This window comes from Protomyctophum parallelum (assembly GCF_964188405.1).
Source record: "Protomyctophum parallelum genome assembly, chromosome: 5".
Lineage (NCBI taxonomy): Eukaryota > Metazoa > Chordata > Actinopteri > Myctophiformes > Myctophidae > Protomyctophum > Protomyctophum parallelum.
In genome coordinates, this window is record NC_139702.1 from 22466093 (window position 1) to 22488493 (window position 22401).

The 22401-nt window shown below is 41.2% G+C and overlaps 1 protein-coding gene across 1 annotated transcript; it reads left to right on the forward strand.

Annotated features, from left to right (window-relative positions):
• The first annotated feature begins 551 nt into the window (after positions 1-551).
• LOC310858724 (ADP-ribosylation factor-binding protein GGA2-like) lies at positions 552-21783 on the forward strand. The gene is made up of 16 exons (XM_083764970.1): positions 552-687; positions 1774-1858; positions 3443-3518; positions 4958-5056; positions 8221-8344; positions 8750-8850; positions 11238-11318; positions 11411-11536; positions 15087-15306; positions 15472-15687; positions 16413-16486; positions 16596-16711; positions 16964-17109; positions 19840-20009; positions 20305-20415; positions 21021-21783. Exons 1-16 carry the CDS (start codon positions 645-647, stop codon positions 21129-21131), a joined length of 1899 nt encoding a protein of 632 aa, XP_083621096.1. The 5' UTR covers positions 552-644; the 3' UTR covers positions 21132-21783.
• Positions 21784-22401: the final 618 nt, after the last annotated feature.

Below are 22401 nucleotides of genomic sequence, written 5' to 3' on the forward strand. Positions count from 1 at the left end.
AATACTTTGTTTTACTCAATACAGCAGCAATACAGCACAGATTTGAGTTTCTTCTTGACTAGGTCTAGGCTACTTTACGTTTTTAACGTAGGCCTACCTACAGCATCTTCGAAAGAAGTGCTTTAAGAGAAAATTGAGGGTAGCCTGATGGATTTGGCATTATAGAAGGAAGCTGTTTTTCGTAGGACTACATCTACTCTACCTCTAGCAGGCCATTGAATGGATGACAGTTGCACAAAAAGGCAATTATATATATACAATTTCTTTTTTTCTAACATAACTTTTTTACTTTTACATTTTGCTTTAATACATTTGGGGTCCAATTTACCCAGTGGTGTCAGAACCACCTTCAATAACGGATAATATTTTAACAGCTTTCCCTTTCACGTTCTCCTTAATTTTTACACATGGTAGATAAAAGGGACGGTGTTTGACACAAATTGGTTTACAGCATGACTCCTGACTAAGCAGAGCTTGTGTGTCACATGTCGCTACGCGCAGAGCTGGGCTGGGCAGGAGGCCAGGCCACAGTGACACACTGACACTTCTGCTCTCGGAGAGACAGGCAGATCGACAGACAGCGACGGTGTTTATCTGTTGTTGAAATAGACAACATTTGCGTCTTGTTTGGCGACACGACAGCTATGGCGACCTATGAAAGCGGAGGGACATTAGAATCATGGCTCAGTAAGTGAAGAAGCTGGCACACGAGTGTGTTCGCTAAATTTTGTTTTTGGATCGGACTTGATCACCCTTTTTCTCTTACGCACATTATCATGAAGCGTATTCAAAGTCTATATAATTTGTAGACTATCCTAGTCGTGAACCGGTTTGGGCATAAATAAAAGGTTCAGTGGCTTTGGCTATAGTCTATATTGTTTGTTCTCAACTTTTCATAATTAGGTTATAGCCTAGAATTTTACATTTAGGGGGGAAAAGCGCAGTAATGGCCTACTTCTTTCGGTTGTTGTAACAGGAAGTTTCATAGCTCATTTCATGCAGTGTTGTCCGACAGGCACTGTTTATGTTAGATCTGTTGTGGCCGGGACAGTGTTTGTGGCTTTCGTTTCAGACGCAACTTTGCAGACAGTTGTTGCGCGGCGGCTCCTCCACAGCGCGCTGCTAGGAAGTCGTTTGAGTGACAAACCGCTCTAGTAGAAACTGTCATATTATGCATAGGGCAAGGGTTCCCAACTTCCCGGCCGCGCGTGAGTCCCCCCCAAATAATATTTGAAGTGAACTAGGGACCGCCCTACCCTGACTGACAAGGACTAGTTGTAAGTTTGGTAACAACTCCAATTAAATCCTTCTCAGACTTTACATTTAGTTTGACTCGGTTCTTCTTATAGGCCCTACAGATCTGCATATTATTGTGAAAATAGCTGAACTACAAGCTCATTTCACAATGTTTTCCTCTTTCTTAGGTAATATTTGACAATTTGGCCAATGTATTAAAAGGTCTTTAAGTTTAAAGTGCAGATATGTCACATAGCCTACTGTGGTTTGTTTACTGTTGAGTGAGAAAACAAACACGTTAAGCTAATCATTGGGACCCCCTGGGGGCTGACATGTAGGCTACTGACTTGCCAAAGTTGCCACAGCACAGTCTCCCACTATCTTTAAAAAAAGTGATGCCGAGCTAATGATTCATTAATGATTATTATTCTACATTTTGTTAGATTTTTGTTGTTGATGTGTGTCTGTGCTTCCCCATGCATGTTTCTGCCTACTATCTGAGTTAAATGCTTTTTTCTTGTCCTGTCCTGGTCCCAGACAAGGCCACAGACCCAGCTAACCAGGTTGACAGGTGGGACTGTATCCAAGCCTTCTACGAGCTCATCAACCAGGAGACTGATGGGTAAGCTATAACTGCACTGTGACATGAGCGTTACATGAGCAGATCTCCAGGATGTCTCACGTATTATGCAATAATTAGCTTGAATTCTAGGTGGATGGATGCAGAACAGAACCACTGACTGGCTTGTTCATCAGAAGGAGAGCCGATCTAAAGGCCTATTCATACTCCAGTTTTAGGTGATAAGGTGGTTAGTAAAACAGAGGGATGTGTTTGTGTGAGCGGTGAGTTGCTTATCAGCGGTGAGATGTCATGTTGTAGTTTTCAGTGGTCACCTGGTCACCTAAAATGGAGTGTGAAATAGAAGAGGAACTCTAGAGCAGTGGTTCCCAAACTAGGAACCACTTTTTTGGGGGGTGGGTCCCCAGATGTTTAGCTTACAAAAAGGCAAACATTGTGGAAAATAGCCGATCTAGAAGCTCACAACACCTCGCATGTGAGCTTGTAGTTTGACTATTTTCACAATATTTATCTGTGGAACAGAGTCAAACTTAAATGTAATGCCTACAATTTCATTTTCAAGTGATTGTCAGGGTGGCCAAGTTGGCCAGTTCAAATGATCATTTTGGAGGGTCGCGGCCTGAAAAGTTTGACTCTGGACTCTAGAGCAAGGGATCCCAAACTTTCTAGAGATTAGAGAGCAACCAGCTGTACTTCTTATGGACACATGTTGCGTTCTCACAGGCAGATTAAATGATGCAGTCTACCATTCATTGTCAATGGAAGCCAGTGACATGACGTTGCAAAGACGCAATTAATACTGTATAGTAGCTGCTCCAAATCAACTCAGTCACGACTCACAATGCGTCTTTGCATCGTTTCATCTGCCCGTGTGAATGCACCATTACCCCGAAGCAGCACGACTGTATTTGAGATTTAAGTTGATAGTGATTCTACCTGGAGTAAACCCACACATGCACATGCATGCATGCACGCACACCTCTAAGGAAACTGGAACCTCACATCCACCACCAGTCATAGCAGTGTTGTAGTTATCATTGTAGTTGTAGTACATATGTATAGCATAGTAGTATATATGTAAAGTTTATATGTATAGTTTCATTATATAGATATTCCACTGTTACTTTCTTAGCTTACGCATGTTTCATGATAAATGTTTTTATGTGATGTATTCCCATGCTTTTTTGTTCTTGCTTAATGTAAATCGCTCTGGATTAAGAGCGTCTGCTAAATGTAAATTGTAAATTGTATCATTTTCATAATTTCTTCAGTTTGAGTTATTTTTCATCCATTTTCAATTCCTTACAACATTATGACCTGTGCGATTATTAAATAGTAGTGTAGTATTCATTGTGAACATATATTCTAGCTGCACTTCTTTTGATAGTGGTATAGCATTAGCCTATACTAACCTGCCAGCAGTGATGTAAGTTCTACATGTAAGTAGGCCTACTGTAAGTACTTAAGTACTGTACAATTGTAGGTACAATTGTGAGTTATTTGTACTTTACTGAGTATTTCCAAATTCCAATGCTATTACTTATACTCCACTACATCTCAGATTCAAATATTGTACTTTTACTACGCTCCACCACTGCATGCTGTTGAGTCATTCTGTCCTCTCAGACCCCAGGTAGCCAGCCCTCTCTTGGCCCACAAGATTCAGTCTCCACAGGAGAGAGAGGCTCTGCAAGCTCTTACTGTAAGTGTCTTTACAGTAAATAACAGCTGATTCCAGCAAATATCTTTGTTATAACGAACTGTTTTCATGCGCACATCTTTTCATTGGCTAGTTCGCTATGCGCACATCTTTTCATTGGCTAGTTCGCTTGCGCCACGTGACAACTTCTCACTTGTTAACACACACACACACACACACACACACACACACACACACACACACACACACACACACACACACACACACACACACACACACACACACACACACACACACACACACACACACACACACACACACACACACACACACACACACACACACACACACACACACACACACACACACACACACACACACACACACTCTCTCCATATATGGAGATCCCTGATGATGTCATGAGGCATGACCATTATATGGAGGCATGGGGTGACTAACTAACCGATATAACTAACAGACGGGAAATCACGTTTTCTGAAACTGAAACTCATTTTCATTTTCAAGTTTGCATTGATGCCAGTGGTTTGAAAAGAACAATTCATTGAAATCAAAATGTCTTTGTTTGGGGGTTATTGGGTGGCGTGCTGTTAAGAATTGTTACTAATTTGTATCACATGCATCAATTCTTTGTCCATCCTTCTCCTGACATCCTGCCTCCTGTGCTAGTAATTAATGAAGCAGGGGGAACTAATTAGAAATAATTAGTTTACGAACCTTTTACATAGGGTTCGTTCCCCAGGCCCTTTACAAACCTTTTACATAGGGTTTGTGCCTCTTTTATATTCTATCACAATACAGTATGCGCGTGACATCATCATCATCATATCCAGACATTATGCAGGAACGTCTACTGAGTGGCAAAAACTACTTTCTGGCCTTCACAGCCCATACATCCAAACAGAACAGTCCTAATCTCCAAAATGGACATGAAATTCAGTTTTATATCCCAGATTGTGTCACAGGTAAATTAGGGCACGTTCGGAAATAGCGCACTGAGCACACTGTGCAATGCAAACTAATAGGAGAGTGCACTCCGGTGCGGTATTTCCGAAATCGCCCTTAATGTGTGTAACATGGCAGAAATGGCACAGTCTTACAAAAATCTATAAGTACTGATCCTGCTGACCATACAGTAGGAATAGATCAAATAAAGTATAGTTTCACTGTAAAATGTCCTGAAGACATGCTTGTCTCTAGGCTAATGTCCCACATCATGTGATGCTTATACATGGTTAACCAGGGACTTTCAATGAGCTCTGTTATCTTGATGTAGGTATAAAAGAGTCAAGAGACAAAAGATTTATGAAATACATGGTTAACCAGGGACTTTCAATGAGCTCTGTTATCTTGATGTATACAAAAGAGACAAAAGAGTTATGAAATGTCTGTCTTTTTCACTACAGTGCAACATTCAAATAGCTCAGTTTTCTGACAGTGGTTTTCTCATGCATGTTTTATAGGTTCTAGAGGCATGCATGAACAACTGTGGTAAGAGATTCCACCATGAAGCAATAAAGTTCCGCTTTCTCAATGAGCTCATCAAAGTTCTATCGCCAAAGGTAATGCTAATCACAGGAACATAATCTTCTTGACTGACAGGCATATGTTTTAACAAGCTCTTCTTTCCAGAAGTGACCACAGACGTATCCAATTTCACAATTTATTTCCATTAGTAGTTATAGGTGATGATCAGTGACAAATACAAGGAGTCTTTTGTCATCTTTTGATATGGCCTAATGTGATTCGCAGTTAGGGATGCACTGATACCATCTTATCACTAGTGGTAATGTCCAATACTGAGTATTAATCTAGTATCTACTGTAGTTACTCATCAATAGTTTTTTATAAACCATTATTTACATTATACTAATACTATACTTAAATGAATTATGCAGTGTATTGCCTATTATACACGGATGCTGCTCAAGTTGACTTCTTTACAGTAGGCCTACTGTAAATAATGACAGAAAGTGTAGTATAAATAGTGTAGCTAGAAAGAATCCTGGTTATAAGGAAAGTGTTGGATATAGATTCTGGCTCAGTTACTTGGCCGTAGGTGTGGTTGTACAGTAGGCTACAGTATGTACTTGTGTGTAGTCAGTATAGTGGGAGGGGGGGGGGGGGTGTCTTATTCTGTTTTAATCACTTAAGGCCTATTTCATACTTTCAAAAATTTATCAGAAATTTTCCAGAATAGCAAAAATAGCAAACCAGAGGCAAAGAGAGACCCCTGCTGGTGAACATTTATGTAACCTTTTCAGTCAGTTAAATTATAACAACCCTTTTTCTTTCTCTTGGAGTTTTGTTGTTGTCTCCACCAGGCCGAGGGTTGGGGAGTGAGCTGGCGTGATAATTGATATATAATATAGATAACAAATTTGTAACCATATACAATCACTTTGATTGATAGATATTTTGGTTAAAATGTATTATGAACCTATGACAAACGTGACATCCACACACATCTCCCGCAAGTGTCGTCTTGTCATTGCACTGGCTTAGCGCACGGGAGAGAGAGACAGATGGAGGGACAGACAGACACAGACAACGAGGATTGGTGCGTTGATGACATTTCTCCTCCTAACTCAACTCCTCCAACATGCTCTGGTCAATTAATAAGGGCATCTTAAACATGAAGGGAAGTTTGCTACAACAAGACACACTTCTTTTTATTGAACACCAAGCCTATCTAAAATGATGGGTTACGCTATGTCATCACATCGACAAGGATATTATGTCGAATGATTTTCTTACTTTAATTCAATGTCGCTTTTCACTTATCATTGTCGAATGCATGCTTAAGAAACACTTCTTCAGTATATATATTTTTTGTAAAGTGTAATATCAAGATATTTAGGCTATTTAATTTAATATATAAAAATAAATACTGAATGCTGGATTCCCAGTTGGTAGGCTAGCAACTGGACGGTTTGCTTGGGGGCCCCTCAAAGTTATGCTTTGATAATAATAATTGCTAAATAAATTGCTAGATCTCTTGTGGTTGAGGGTGGAATATCATCCATCTCAAAAGTGTACATTATTTTAAAACTTTTAAAATTGTGTTTAGATTTAGATTATGCAATTCAATATTTAGTAGAATAGATAACCTACTGGGTGTGGCCCCTTTCCCCTTCTCCGATGCCAGAAGGTCATTCTACACATCAGACTGAACAGACAAGTCTAGTGTCCCAAAAAAAGACAAAGAAAAAAGGGGAAAAAAGCTTTTGGTAGGGACCTATTTCACTGCATCACTGACACTGCGTTTACACAGGATCCTGTGTACACAGGATTGAATTGAGCTTTAATTTGTGTTATGTGTGAGCAGTGCACATACTGCAGCAATAGTCCTTTGTTTTGTGTGTTAAGGAAGCTAGTATCAACTTGCTATTGCCAAGGTTAAATGGAGATAACAATGAAAAACTGCTACTGCTTCTCAAATGTCTTTAGGAGTAGGGCATTCCATCGTTTAGGGTCATTGTGTGGAAAATGGTATACAGTTTACTTTCAGGGGCCTTTGGGAATATTCAGCAAGCCAGCTGCTATTCAGGTTAACAAAGTGGGGTAATTATACTATAACAGACCAGACCTATTCAGGGTGCATTAATATAGTCCCCCCACACCCCTAACATATAATCCCAAAGAAGAGAGACCTACAGACAGACTGAGTGAGTGACATCTGCAGCATAGGTGTGTTTGGATGGTGTTGAAGGCACTGGGGAAGTCAAAGTACATGATTTTGACAGTGTTATTGTCCTTGGTGTCCTTTGAAATCAACTATATTTGAGACTGGAAGCCAGTAGTATACTATAACGGTTGCAACAATAACAATCGCAGAACCAATTATAGCAAAAATGAGGGAGGTGGTGGGCCAGTTCAGAATAAGAATAACTAAATAATCGGTAAATAAGTTTAACTGCAATTTATTAAATCAAAAGCAAAATAAAGTTTTCCACAACAAAATGTACACTTAATGAAATCAAAATAAAATAAAACTGCCTCAAAAGGGATGGGTGTAAAGCTAAAGCCAAAACTAAACTTAAATGTCCCAAAAATAAATCCAAATGGAACCCAGTCAATGCTGTGTAGTGGTAAGTCTCCTCTTACCACCCTTTACACTGTTCCGCAAAGTCCGTCCTCAATCGAAATCCAAACTCCAGCAAACTAATCCAAAATGGAAAGAAGGTCTCTAAATCCAATGGTCCAATGGTCAGGAAAGTACTCCAGAAAGGAAATATGGCAAGACTTGGGAAATATTCCTCTTGCTTCTCCAGTAGCCTGTCTGTCTCTCTGTTCACCTCCACTGTCAATCTCTCCAGGTGGCCCAAACATTGTGATTGCCCATCACTCCATCAGCCAGGTGAGCTGTGGGCGGGGCTTCTCAATCACTGCCTGTTGCCATAGCAACACATGTATCTCACTGGCTTCTTGTGGCATATAGTCCAGCGGATAAATAGGAAAAATTCAGAGTAGCGGTGGTTGATATGGTTGATCTTTTTTTTTTAGTATGAAGGACCATTTCTGTTAGGTAACCCACTATAGCATCAGTGCATCCCTATTTCCAATCAAAATTAGGTACACTACACATAAAGTACATGACATGTTCAGTCTTCTCTAAATATTATTTAACTGGAATGGAATAATGGAATCCATCCAATTATCAAATGGAAGATAAATTATCACACAACAGCATTCTGTGTTGAACCCGGTTGTTCTGTGTGAACAGTATCTGGGTCAATGGAGTCCTCAGAAGGTCAAGGACAAAGTGATAGAAGTCCTCTACAGTTGGACTCTATGGCTCAAAGATGAACCCAAGGTCCAGGAAGCGTACCGCATGCTAAAGAAACAAGGTTTGAAATTAAAACAACACTCACCAGTGCTACAATTTGAATGCCTTTTGTATATATTTTTTAATATACCTATTTAAGGTCATGTAAGTTAGTCCAGTGGTTTTACAATATTTTCTGCCCAAGCTCCTGTATTCATATCTGTGCCTCTTTAACTTTTATACATTTGTTATTGAACACACACAGCCGACACCTTACAGTGTTCCACTTTTTTAAATATAGAAGTGTAGTATTTAGTCTCTCTAAATGTTCTGATGAATCGAAAAAGGTGGACCCTGTTGTAAACAAGTGTAATGCTTTATCAGTGTGTCATCCACAGTAACACTCTTTGTATCGAGTTGTGCTTTCATGTGAAATGTACCCATTCTCCTTCCATAATAAAAAATGTTTTTCTCCTTGGTTTGTTAGGTGTGGTGAAGAAGGACCCAAAACTTTCAGACACTATTGTGATGCCACCCCCTCCCCAAAGAAGTGCACAATCTGTCTTTGACCAGGAGGAGAAGGCCATGGTGTGTATCGTACAATTACGTGTGCATGTACTTAGAGTACTTGTGGATAGTGAGGATGGAAAAAAGAGGAATTTTATGTGTGTGTATATATATATATATCCAGGTGCGGCAAGGAATTTACACTTATACATTAAAATTGTATGACTACGCCACCTTGAGGTATCAAGGAATAGAAGGGATAGGTGAATACTCTAAATTGGGTTCCCCACAAACAAATTTGCACAATGAGACATGAGACATGAACTTCCCCCAAATTCATGTATTAGTGGAACACAGACTGTTAAAAACTACAAATACTGGCATAAATACTGAATTTATTAACGAATTAAAATTACACATGTAGGACCCAGTTTGCTATAGGCCTACTACCAATCTACCACAAGATAAATAAAACGGAGGTAAAGATCAAAGACTACAATATAAAGCTTACAAAACAGAGTCAGCTGCCAGTGGGCAACAACCACTTTTAGGGGAAAGCACAGAATAGGCTACACCACTATAACCACCTAAGAGCACAGCACACACAGCAAACAGCATACAAAAGGATGAAGGAGCGCCACCGTGGAAAAAGAGGTGCACGCATTCACACTAACAAACCTGGGCTGTGGACTACAGTGAGACCTATTGTGAACCCCTTCAGTAGGTCAGCTACTGCTACACCACTTGGCTCCCTGACTCTGGATGGGCAATACACTCAGCATTGGGGGAAACAAACAAGACAAAACTTAATTAATTCACACAGTAAAATAAATGGCTCAAATAATCAAATACAAAATTAACAGCAGCAGTGGCTAGATCTAAAGGAGTGGGAACAACATACATTTAGTACACCATATAAATATAAACAAAATAAATAATTGTAACAAATTGTTTGATTGTATACCTTGTCCATGTGTGCTCACACATTCCCTCCTGCCACATGAAAGAGGTCAGCACAGCTAGCCAGCTAGGGCACATGAGTTATCAACCTGAATGACAGATATGTTTAGATTCATAAGGAATTAACATAGACCTGAATGGTAACAGCTACATTTAGATACAGAATGAAACATGATTAAAACAGTCTTGAGACATGTTACTCACCCTGGCACTAGTATAACTAAAAACCCAGCAGCAGACCCAGGTCTCGAGACCCTCGGCAGCATTCACCAAACATCTGGTTTGGCAGATGACAGGGCCTTTAAATAGTGATGTATCTGGATCACGGCGCTGTTGTGCGTAAAGGAGTAAAGTGAGGCAACCCTCAATGAACCAGACAGAGAAGTCTCCTTTTCAATCCCAATGTTGTATCGCAGTTTTATTGATACAAGCACAGCTCAGTTCACAAGGCAACGTGAGGACAACGGCCCACGACGAAAATGGAGTCACAGTTTGAAAGCCCTTCTCGAATCAACTTTGCAATACGGTGAACACACCGACATTAGTCTCGGACATTGTAATATATTAGGTTCAAGTCCCTCCTCCGGAAACAGCTACAGGCCACCTCCGCTTTTACGGGAACCAATCAAAACGTTATACTCACAGGATGTTCCTGTGAGTAGGAGGGGCACATTGCATGTAGCTCAAGTGGCACAGTGGCACACACTTACCTATACGATTTATATCAATAGGACTAACTAAATATCTATACTATATATGAAGTATTGCAGAACTTTATTTAACACCAGTAACTATAAGAATGAAATGCATGTACCATATTAAATATACAGGACATTGATTACCATATGTAATGAATTAGACTGTATTCTTCAAGACAGACAAACAGAGTATAAAGACTCAGAGATGAGTCTAACAGCTGACACCAACCTGCAGTAGATAAGAGTTCACACAGACTCTGTGGGGTTTAATTACACCCCTAATATAAAGCTCTGTTATCTCAGGTCGCCTCATAAATAACTCTCATATCTTCTCAAGGAATCACTGTTGAGCAAACTGACTGAAAATAGCAATAGTCTAGTAACAGCTGTCTCTGGGCTTATTTAGTGACTAGCTTTAGTGACCTCTTCACTCAGGCTTCTAACTACATGTAAACTATAGACTGAAATGTTATGTGTACAATTATGACATGTATTAAGGCATATGCCATCGAAATATACATCAATAGTCACCTGATTGTCAATGAGGAAGTGGACTGTCCCTATGGTGGCTCCTGAGGCTCAACTCCACCTGGCCACATATATAAAATAAAATAAAAATTATATATATATATATATATATTTTTTTTTTTTTTTTCTTTGTATACCGAATGGTATGCCAGATTGAGTATAGGGTAAAGTTAGAGGGTTATGGCAAGGCTTAGATAGGAAATTAAGTTGGTCAATGGAAAGTCCTCTAAATGAAAAACCACGTGTTTATCTTCATGGTGCTAATATTTGTTTGTTCTTCAGCAATTAGCCAGATTGTTGAAGAGCTCCCGTCCAGAGGACCTGGAAGCCGCCAACAGACTTATTAAAAGCACCATGAAAGAGGTGAGTTGAGTTGTAGAGGCCGGGGGGATATCGGTAGTGGTGATGATTGTGTGTGTATTATGTTATGTTGTGTGTTTGTTTGTGTGTTCCAGGAGCAAGACAAAGCAGAAAAAGAGTCAAAGCGTGTGTCTACTCTAGAAGAGGTGGAGACAAGCACTAGGCAACTTAGGGAACTATTGAACAAACACAGACACACTGGAAACTCATCACAATTGAAGGTAACATTTGTTATTTGTTTATATGTATTTTTAGGAACCAATACATCTATACACTAATTGGGTTGGCCCTACTAATTCAAGGCTATGAACTCTTGTTGAGGGATAGATACAAATTTGAAGGTTTAACAACCCATGAATCTTCAATGTGCTATAACCATCCATCAGAAAAGAAGCTTAACCTATCCTCCTTTGTAAACATATTGTATGTGACTCCACATTGAGGGGAATATTTTTGTGTGATATATTGAGACCTTAATGTAGAAATTCAAAAGTATAGAACATTCAATTCACATTAGCGCTATCCATCCGTGTCCAACACAGAGTAGGAAGTATTAAATCCATGGAGGTCTCCATGACACGTTTGTTCAATATGTGTCATTGGGTTCTTCATTAAAGTATTGATTGATTGATTGATTGAAATATTTATTAACAGTTTGTAGAATTTACAGTACATTTTAAGCACAAACTCAATACAAAGACTGTCAACTGTGAGTGGACGACCCAATTAAGCATTACACTTGTTTACAACAGGGTCCACATTGTTCAATTCATCAAAACATTTAAAGACATACAAACATTTAGAGACATACAAATAGACATTTCTATGTAGCTAAATTCATCATATGGGAAGCAAAAAAGGGAAAAGATACAATATACAGTGAGGGAAAATGGGGTGGGGGGGTGGGGGGGATTCAGATTTTACAGAGGCCAGTTTCGAATTGCAGCCATCCGTAGGTGCCCTTTGAGAGCGGTTTTGAAGGAGTCAAGGGATTCACATGTCTTAATGACTGTTGGTAGGGCGTTCCACATTTTGGTGGCATAGGAGCGAAAAGAATTTAGTCCCTTGTTTGTGCCGAATCTGGGTTGTACATGGTTTGTTGCACTCCCTCTGGTGTTGTGGGTGTGGACTTCGTTTACATTAAGGAAGTATTTAGACAGGTACATGGGTATCTTGGTGGTGTATCGAATCTTGTGGACCAGACCCATTGCAAGATGCTGTACTCTGTCGTCGACCCTAAGCCATCCCAGCCAGTCAAAGTGGGCAGGGGTGAGGTGGGTTCGGGGGGTGAGGCCAAGTAGGAGCCTGACCAGTTTGTTTTGGGAGGTCTGGAGCCTTGTTTTAAGGGCCTTTGAGGTGCTGTGGTACCAAGAGGTGGATGCATAGTCAAAGAAACCTTGTACGAGGGCTCCTGTTAAGGTCTTCAAGGTGTTTTTGCTGACCAGTGAGGAGATCCTGTAAAGGAATCTTGTTCTTTGATTGACTTTTTTGATTACGTTGGTGGCCATCTTATCACCGGAAAGATTGGCCTCCAGGATGGAACCTAGGTAGGTAATTTGATCTTTTCGTGTGATAATATTGTCACCCACTCTAACCAAGAAGCCATCTGCCTTGCTGAGATTACTATTTGATCCGAAGAGGATGGATTCAGTTTTTCCCAGGTGTAAGGATAGTTTGTTATCAGCGAGCCAGGTGCAGATTCTACCGAGTTCAGAGCTGAGGGTCTTTTCAACCTGCAGTTTGTTCCTGTCCGAGACCAGCAGTGCTGAGTCATCTGCGAACAGGAACAAGCTGCAGTCACAAGCTGAAGTCATGTCGTTAACATATATTAGGAACAGTAAAGGCCCTAGTATGCTTCCTTGTGGGACGCCACAGCTCACTGGGAGGGGAGGGGACAGTGTTCCGTTCACCTCCACCATCTGTTCTCTCCCCTCCAGGTAGGATTGCATCCAGCTCACTGATGTGCTATCAAAACCAATAGCTTTAAGCTTGTTAACCAGTATGGAGTGGTTCACGGTGTCAAAAGCCTTTTGGAGGTCCAGCATGACCATGCCGCAGTATTTTCCAGCGTCCACCTCGTGTTTGATGTGGTCGCTCAAATAGAGGAGGCATGTGTCAGTGGAGTGGGATGTTCTGAAACCAGATTGGAACTCGTACAGCAATTTATTAGTGGCAAGATACTTTTCAACCTGTTCATAGACTATTTTTTCCATCACTTTCGAGATGGAGCTTAGAATAGAAATAGGGCGGTAGTTGCCGGGTTCTAATTTACTCCCTTTTTTGTACAAGGGGGTTACTTTGGCCAGTTTAAAATCTTGGGGGACCTGTCCCTGTTTGATGGAGAGGTTAACTATGTGGGTGATGACTGGAGCTATGGAAAAGGCTGAGTCTCTGAGAAATTTGGAGGGGATATTGTCATGGCCAGTGGCCTTGTGGGGTTGGAGGGCACTCAGTTTTTTAAGTACCTCCTCGGTTGTTACCATTGCCATTTTGAAATCATCTTTACAAACACCAAGGTTTTTGTAGAAGGCTTTGATGTACTCTACACCAAAACGCCCAGAGTGGGAGGGCAGTTTGCTAACCAGCTTTGTTGCAATGTTTGTAAAGAAGATGTTCAGGTGGTTGGCTACATCAAGCTTGTCAGTGATGAGGGTGTTATTCGATTTGATGTTTATGTTAGTAAACCTGGTTTTTAGTTTCTGACCACAGCCTAGTTGGTTGTTTAGTAACTTCCAGAGTTCCCGAGGATTGTTTTTGATTTCCTCGGCTTTATCATTGATAAAGTTACATTTGGCAGATTTGGTCATGGCAATTACACCGTTTCTTAGCTTGTTACACTGGGTTTTTAGGTTGCACAGTTTGGTCTGGAGATTACTGTCGAAGCGCTTGGCTAGCATGGACTTGCATTTAAGAAGTTCAGAGCATTTGTTGTCTCTGGCTTTCATTGCAGTCAGTATGTCCGAATTCATCCATGGCTCCGAGCGGGTTTTGACCCTGATGGTTCTCAAAGGAGCCATGATGTTTAGTACTGATGTAAATTTGGTTTTAAAGCCAAGCCATGCTTCTTCGACTAGTGAGCTCCTGAGCACATCGGACCAATCCAGACTCTCCAGTTCTAGGTTAAAGGCCTCACTAGAGTAGGTTTTGAGGTCCCTAGATATGACTGTTTTGTGACAGTCAAACTTTAGTTTTTGTATTTTGCGGGTACAGAAAATCATAAAATGATCACTGAGCCCACATACAATAACCCCTTTCTTGGAGATTCTGGATTTGTCCGAGGTCAGAATGAGATCAATGACAGTTTGAGTAGAATCACACACTCTTGTGGGTTGGGTAATTAGCTGACTGACACCATGCAGATCACAAAACCGACTAAATGACTTAAACACAGGTGCTTCCTTATGAAGCATATCCGTATTGTAGTCGCCAATCAGGATTTTCTCTACACATTCCTCCCCAGCTAAGCACCCCTCAAGTATATCATAGAACCCATTCTGATCGGGCGGTCTATAGACAGTGCCAACTAATACTGATTTAGCATTTTTGAAAATTAATTCAACCCACACAGTTTCAATTTCATCATGCTGTAAGTCAGTACGAGTAACATATTCAGTGTCTTTGTGAATATACATGCACACGCCACCGCCATGCCTGTTTCTGTCGTTCCTATATATATAGGTGTCTGTAAACACAGAAGTAGGCGGCTTATGACCTACTGTATCTATACTATTTTATATCTTTGGATTTGACCCCTCCATCTCCTAACGCCAGGCCCTGTACGAGCGCTGTGATAGGATGAGGCCCAGTCTGTTCCGCCTAGCCAGCGACACGACGGATGATGATGTGGTGCTGGCACAGATCCTCGCAGCCAATGATGAGTTAACGCTGGTGGTGAATGCCTATAAGTGCCAGGTGGAGAGAAGAGACTACAGTAGCAGAGAAGGCAAAGGACGTGCAAATGGAGAACAAACGGAGGAATGTAAAACCAATGGTAGGCCCATCAATCCTTTCATATCCTCTTCCGATTTTCATATAATTATTTCGTAGTCTCTGTGAATGAAATGCTGCACGCACCATGTTTTGTTGTGTTAATTTTGGTTCTGACTGGCTCCTCGAGGTTGTAGTTGGATGATCCTCTCTCACTCCTGTACTACAGCTCCCACAAATCCTAGAGAGATTAAGAGCTATCACCTCATCGACTTGTCAGCACTGGACTCTCCACGGCCTCACAGGAAATCCATTTCACCCTCTGACTTCACTGCCTGTGACTCCTCTCTTACGTTTACCTCCTCCTCTTCTGTCACCCCTGGTGTCCATTCTCACCTGGAAGGCACTTTCTCCTCACCGACTGACCGGGGACTCATAGATCTAGGTACCGTAGTATGCGCCTCCATCAGATGTTAAATCTCAAGTCTTGAATGGTGAACAGATGTCAGGGGTGGCCACCCTTGCCCCCCGGACACACCAGTAATGTTAATCTATGAATTTAAAAGTGTTATACTATTCTTATCTGTGCCTGTATAACTCTTTTAACATGTGTTTTCACTCTTTATCACCATGTTTTTTTTTTTTTTTTTTTTTTACTAATGAATGTACGTTGCATTTACTAAATTAATGCACATTGCATTTGTGTTCTTTTTTTAATTTACTAATGAATGCAAGCTGATACTAAAAAAATACTATTTCTAGGTGTCTGTGTGAATAAATAAGGCATGTGATAAACTAATTATCACCCGACATTTGTCATTTCCCTCGTTGGGACATTTGGGACTGGCTTGCTGTGGCTCAGGGTGATATGCCAGCACTCATTTTAATAATCCTCCTATGAGTTGGTGACTGTAGGGTGGTAAATATAAGACATGTGCACACCATTACAGCTGACACCAAAATGTCTCTGCACTAGAGGCAAACCAGTGCTCTGACCTCTGATTAAATCTATTTGTGTACAAATTGTATTACGTGCATGACAATGGACTGGTCATCAACATGTATTCATCAGGTTTCCTCAAATTTTTACATCAACTTATATCTTACATCACTTGTTTTCGTTCTATTGTTGTTAATGTGTTTGATGGACCTGTTGCTGTGTCATTACAGGTTTTGATAATCTGGTCTCAAAAGCCAACCAAACTCGTGTTTTTCCAAAGACACACTATGAGGAATTAATGGAGGTGAGATTTGACTTGGAATCTGGCCTGCCAGCACAAAGAAATTGCATTCTTGTTTTTTGTCGTGCGGAAACTTGAATGATTGTTTGACAGAAGCTTTCTTTACTTTCAGCTCAGTGGATGTATCCATATGAACAATGTCCATGAAAATGAAGGGAGTGACCCTTTTCTGAGAGCCCGTGGATGTGGAGGCAACACCGTCTCCACAAACTCCCCAAAAGATGGAGGGTAAACGGACATTTATTATGGAATTATATATTAGTGCCTTTCTAATCTTCTAACCATTCAAAGCGCTTTAAAATGTACCAACGGGGTAGTGATCCATGCTTGTCGGGAGCAAATGGGGGTTCAACTTCAGTATCGTGTCCAATGACAATTAAACGCACACTGCAAGGAGGAGCCAGGGTCTAACTGGAAACCTTCATGTTCAGATTCTAAACTGAACATCACAATACCCACTCTGTCTTTTTGTCTATGTAGGTCACTCGCTCAAGATCTGTCTTTTACATGGTCAGGATCACCGTCTAAAATGGAGATGTCACTGTCTCCTGTGAAAGTGGAGGAGAGCTTGTGCCTTCAGCAGCCCCTAACAGGCATCTGTGTGCCATTGGAGACAATCACACCAAGTATGTTCCCTGATTCAAAAGGATTAGCGGCATCGTCTGTACATGTGTCTGTTCATAGCTTCGTCCATAAACATGTTGCTATAAACCATGTTGCCGTTCGTGGCTTTACTTTTAGATGTTGTGTTTACATTTTTCCTGCAACGTTTGAGACAATGTTGACTAAACATCGTGGTTAATATTTCATGGGTGATTGAAATGTATTCATGAATCTATATTTTCTACAGGGACTATTTTCAGCTTGACTTTTCAAATCAATGATGGATTTAAAGCATGACTATAATGTAACTGAAAAGATTTTCATACGTGAAGAAATCTAACGATCAACAAAAAGCTTTAGAAAATTGTTGGCAGTAATGTAAAGTATACCATGAGGAGCTAAACATGCCAGACTACCAGTATGGTCCAAGCTAGCCCCTTTCGGGACCCTACATAAAGCTTTTCTGAAATTCTGAAATTTTCTGAGTTTTATGTTGGGTCCCTGGTCATAACTATATTTTCGTATGGGAATTCCGGAACGCAGAAGTAAAAATGCTCTCTAAGATTGAATCTGCGCCGTGTGACGGTCTTTTTTTGCTTGAGTTATTCTGAATTCGGGAACTTTAAGTACCTATACATCCCGCTGCGAATATCTCCTGTGGCGCGGAAGCCGTTAAGTATTTTTTGTATATATCTTTGTTTGACCGATTTGGTCGCTTTATTTCTTCTTGTTTGTTTACCGTTTATTGTACCGCCTCCCGGTGTGCGGTTGGCTTGTGCGGCTACGTCCCTGCCTCTGATCTGCTCTGTCATAGCTGTAGCGCCACTAGCTAGCCAGATAGGCGGTACAATGAGGTGTCAATAAACAAGGAAGGAAGAGAAGAATCAAAACGACCAAATCGGTCAAACAAAGATTAAAAATACTTAACGGCTTCCGCGCCACAGGAGATATTCGCAGCGGCATGTATGGGTACTTATACTAAACATATTCAGAAACGCTCACACGAAAAAATATCGTCAAAGAGCGCAGACAGGCGCTAAACATGTTGTTTATGTTTAAGAATGGCTGCGTACCAGGTGGCATGGTAGTGGTGCAACAGGACCCAATGCACTGGGTCGAACAAATGTCAGAAACTTCAGTAGCATTGGGTTCTGCTTGGAGGGCTAGGTCCAAGCAGGTGTTGTAGGTGCTCACTGAACTCCATTCCGCTTCATCTCCAGTATACATCATTCTTCTTTATCATGCAAAACTTGGAATTTAATAACATAACATTCTCAGTCTCTTAGTAACGTGTAATCGGTCAGACTCTTTTCAGTAGGGTATTTAACATGATTAAAGGAGAATTATGGACCAGCACTTTTCTTACCGTAATCTGACATTATTATATCGTTCGCATTTTTACAGAAGCCCTTTAGGGATAAAACACTGTGCAGTGTATTCGGTCATTATGAAAGACAGATGTGAAGACTTCTGTCTTTTTCCGAGTGATCGAAATAAGCAATTTAGTGTATGACCCAGTGTGCACGGTCGTATGACCCAGTGCACAGAGCAAAATGTTCAAGTGTCCTGGCACTGTCCAAAAGACCAAAACTAAACTTAAATGTCCAAAAAAATAAATGCAAATGGAACCCAGTCAATGCTGTGTAGTGGTAAGTCTCCTCTTACCACCCTTTACACAGTTCCGCAAAGTCCGTCCTCAATCGACATCCAAACTCCAGGGAACTAATCCAAAATGGAAAGAAGCTCTCTAAATCCTAGAATCCAATATTCAGGAAAGTACTCCAGAAAGGAAATATGGCAAGACTTGGGAAATATTCCTCTTGCTTCTCCAGTAGCCTGTCTGTCTCTCTGTTCACCTCCACTCTGGACTGACAGAGTCAAACTCTCCAGGTGGCCCAAACATTGTGATTGCACATCACTCCATCAGCCAGGTGAGCTGTGGGCGGGGTCTCTCAATTACTGCTTGTTGCCATAGCAACACATGTATCTCACTGGCTTCTTGTGGCATACTGTATAGTCCAGCGGATAAATAGGAAAATCTCATAGAGTAGCGGTTTGGTGGAAAATAATAAAGTACATGAAAATTGAAACATTGCAAACAAAAAATACAACAATTACAAGCATATGACCCAGTGTGCACGGTCGGAGCTGTAGCGTATGACCCAGTGTGCACGGTCGGAGCTGTAGCGTATGACCCAGTGTGCACGGTCGGAGCTGTAGCGTATGACCCAATGTGCACGGTCGGAGCTGTAGCGTATGACCCAATGTGCACGGTCGGAGCTGTAGCGTATGACCCAATGTGCACGGTCGGAGCTGTAGCGTATGACCCAGTGTGCACGGTCGGAGCTGTAGCGTATGACCCAGTGTGCACGGTCGGAGCTGTAGCGTATGACCCAATGTGCACGGTCGGAGCTGTAGTGTATGACCCAGTGTGCACAGTCGTATGACCCAGTGTGCACAGTCGTATGACCCAGTGTGCACGGTCGGAGCTGTAGTGACCCAGTGTGCACGGTCGGAGCTGTAGTGACCCAGTGTGCACGGTCGGAGCTGTAGTGCGCTCTGGAGGGAGTTACTGTTTGTACGTTATTGGATATAACAGCAGACTTCGTTAAGAAAACGGCAACTCCGGAATTCTCCTTTAATGCAAGCTCTCACCTGGCATCATGCACCATGCTACATATAGTGCTACAACTATTGGCACATATTGGGCATGGTATTGGTAAGTGACTAATATTGTTCCTTTCTTCTGATAGGTCAGTTGGAGCCAATCACAATACATGACCAGGGTGGGGTCCGCGTTTCAATTCACTTTGCCAAAGAGCCTCCTCCAGAACACCCAGGTGTTGCAGTGATGGTCATCTCTACCGTCAACACTTCTGCCCTTCTAGTGACAGACGTCCTGTTTCAAGCTGCTGTTCCAAAGGTAACAAGAACATTAAACAACATCCAAATGATCAAAACTATAGTGTAATTCTATTATAAACATTGAGATCACAAGTTCTCTCAAGACACCGGAAGAAGCCTGACTTGTGGTACAGTATGTGGTGAGGAAAAACTCCCCTGCAATGGGAAGAAACCTTGAGTGGGGTGAGGGGGCATATATGAGAGAGAGAGAGAGAGAGAGACCAAATGTAACAGTCCTTTTCTGCTTTTCTTGTGGCACCTGTCCAATAATAAAATCACTTAATCAATCCATGGTTTGTTTACCTGTTGTCCAGGTGATGTCAGTGAAACTGCAGCCATCATCAGCAACACACCTACCTCCATATAATCCCCTGCTTCCTCCAGCTGCCATCTCCCAGGTGCTATTGTTGGCCAATCCCCAGAGGGTGAGTTTGGCTGTACTGTAGAGTTATAGTAAGCACTAAAAGGGGAAGTTCACCCAAAAAGCTCTTATTTATTGGTTACTCACCCAACAATGTGGACAAGTTTTGTTTGTATAACATAAGCTTCATAGTGAATGAAGAATCAAAAAACGGAGAAAATACTTGCTGAATTGAAATAAATGCAGGCCGAGTTAACAACAGCAAAACAATAAAAGAAATATATGTATAAACTCCAAGACAACGCTCACATAGTTTGATCCCAAGTGTCGTCTCCTAGCTGTATATCATTATGTTCAAAACAGCCTTATGTTTTGTATTCACTTCCGGTTAAAATTGTGACACGCGCGCACCTGGTCGTACCCATGGGATTCAGCTGTTGCTTATTCACATGTGGCGTGTGTGTCATTCGTGCATGAAATGATTTAGCCCAAGTAGTTTAAATGTTTTTCCTCTTCTATGGTTATATTTCGGAAAGGTAAACACTTGGATTACAAAGATCTAAAAATAGATTGCTCGCCCTTCAATGACCTAGTGATACATTCAATCTTGACCCTATTCCTTTTCCTTCACTTATCCTTTTGCCATCCTCTGTACACCTTTTTTTACAGTGTAAGGTGCGTCTGCGATACAAGCTGACCCTAACCCATGGAGAGCAGCAGCTTAGCGAGACAGGAGTGTTACATAACTTTCCTGACTGGGTCTCTTTGGTGGGCTTCTAAGAACCTCATACATCCAGCTTCTCTATGGAGACCCTGATTCGTGTGTGTCTGTGTGTGCGCACACGTGCGTCGCGTGTGTGCATGTGTGCGTGCCTGTATATTTCCATGTCGCTGTTCATGTTCACCTATGTATTTATTTGCAACTGCCTGTGTGTGCTAGGCTATGTGGCATTTATCAAGATCGATACGAGATACAAATGGTGATTCTTTTTTTCATTATTTGTATTCATTATTGCATTTTGTATTATTGCATTTTGCATTTTGCCTCAATGGTATATGATGTTGCAGGAAATGGCCCCATTCATGTATGAATATTCCAGTGGCTTTTGTCTCACCTGACCTATAAGGTTAGTTTTATAATATGATAAAAGACAACTCAGTACCAGTGCTCTGATGCCAAGATTCCCTGTGAAACTCTAGATCAAGAACCAGTTTTTCAATCTTTTGAGTCAGGCAGGCACCCTGTCTATTAACCATCATTCAGAAGTTGCATGAATAGGGTTGGTCAAGGTTTCAACAGCTTGCTCATTGATATTACCAGATTTCCAAACATGATGCTCAAGGCTTGTTGCGGGAACGTCACAATGTCCACTTATATGTGATGAATTATTTTATACATACTGTGTGTGCCTATACTACAGGTATATGTCATTTCAGCCACCAATAAAAATGCTGTTTCTTATTTGGACACTCAGTCAATCAGTTAAGTGTTAATGTAACACTTAATTGAGGTAGTGAAAACAGCGCCAGCACTGGTCAACTTAATTCATATTTTCATTGAACAATCATTTATTGTATGACATCAGCAGATTAAAATACATGTTTATTATGTACATATGTAACAGTGGTGTTAGATAAAGTGCCAAATACAGGTTTTACTAAAAAAAAAAGAGAGAAAAGAAAGGGAATGGTGGAAGACCATCACACCCCCAACCATGGTTCCATAGTACAATTGCTTCATAGATGAGTAGCCAACTGGCTAGAGTGATACAGTAGGTTTGTTATGATCCATCCTGGAATCAAAGTCACATTGTGGGAGTGGCGATACGGTCATGATGATGACATGACTCCACAGACTTCATCATGGTGGATGGAATACATGGGAAATAACCCAGCGTGAAACCACAGCGACACTCAAGCCTGATTTATACTTTGGTGAAATAGGCTCTATGCACACTTTCTGGTCAAACAGAGTCAGGGTGCTGCTTTTGTGCAGTGTTGGCTAACTGGAACCACTGCTACACCAGTGGGTCTCAAAGTGTCCTTGAGT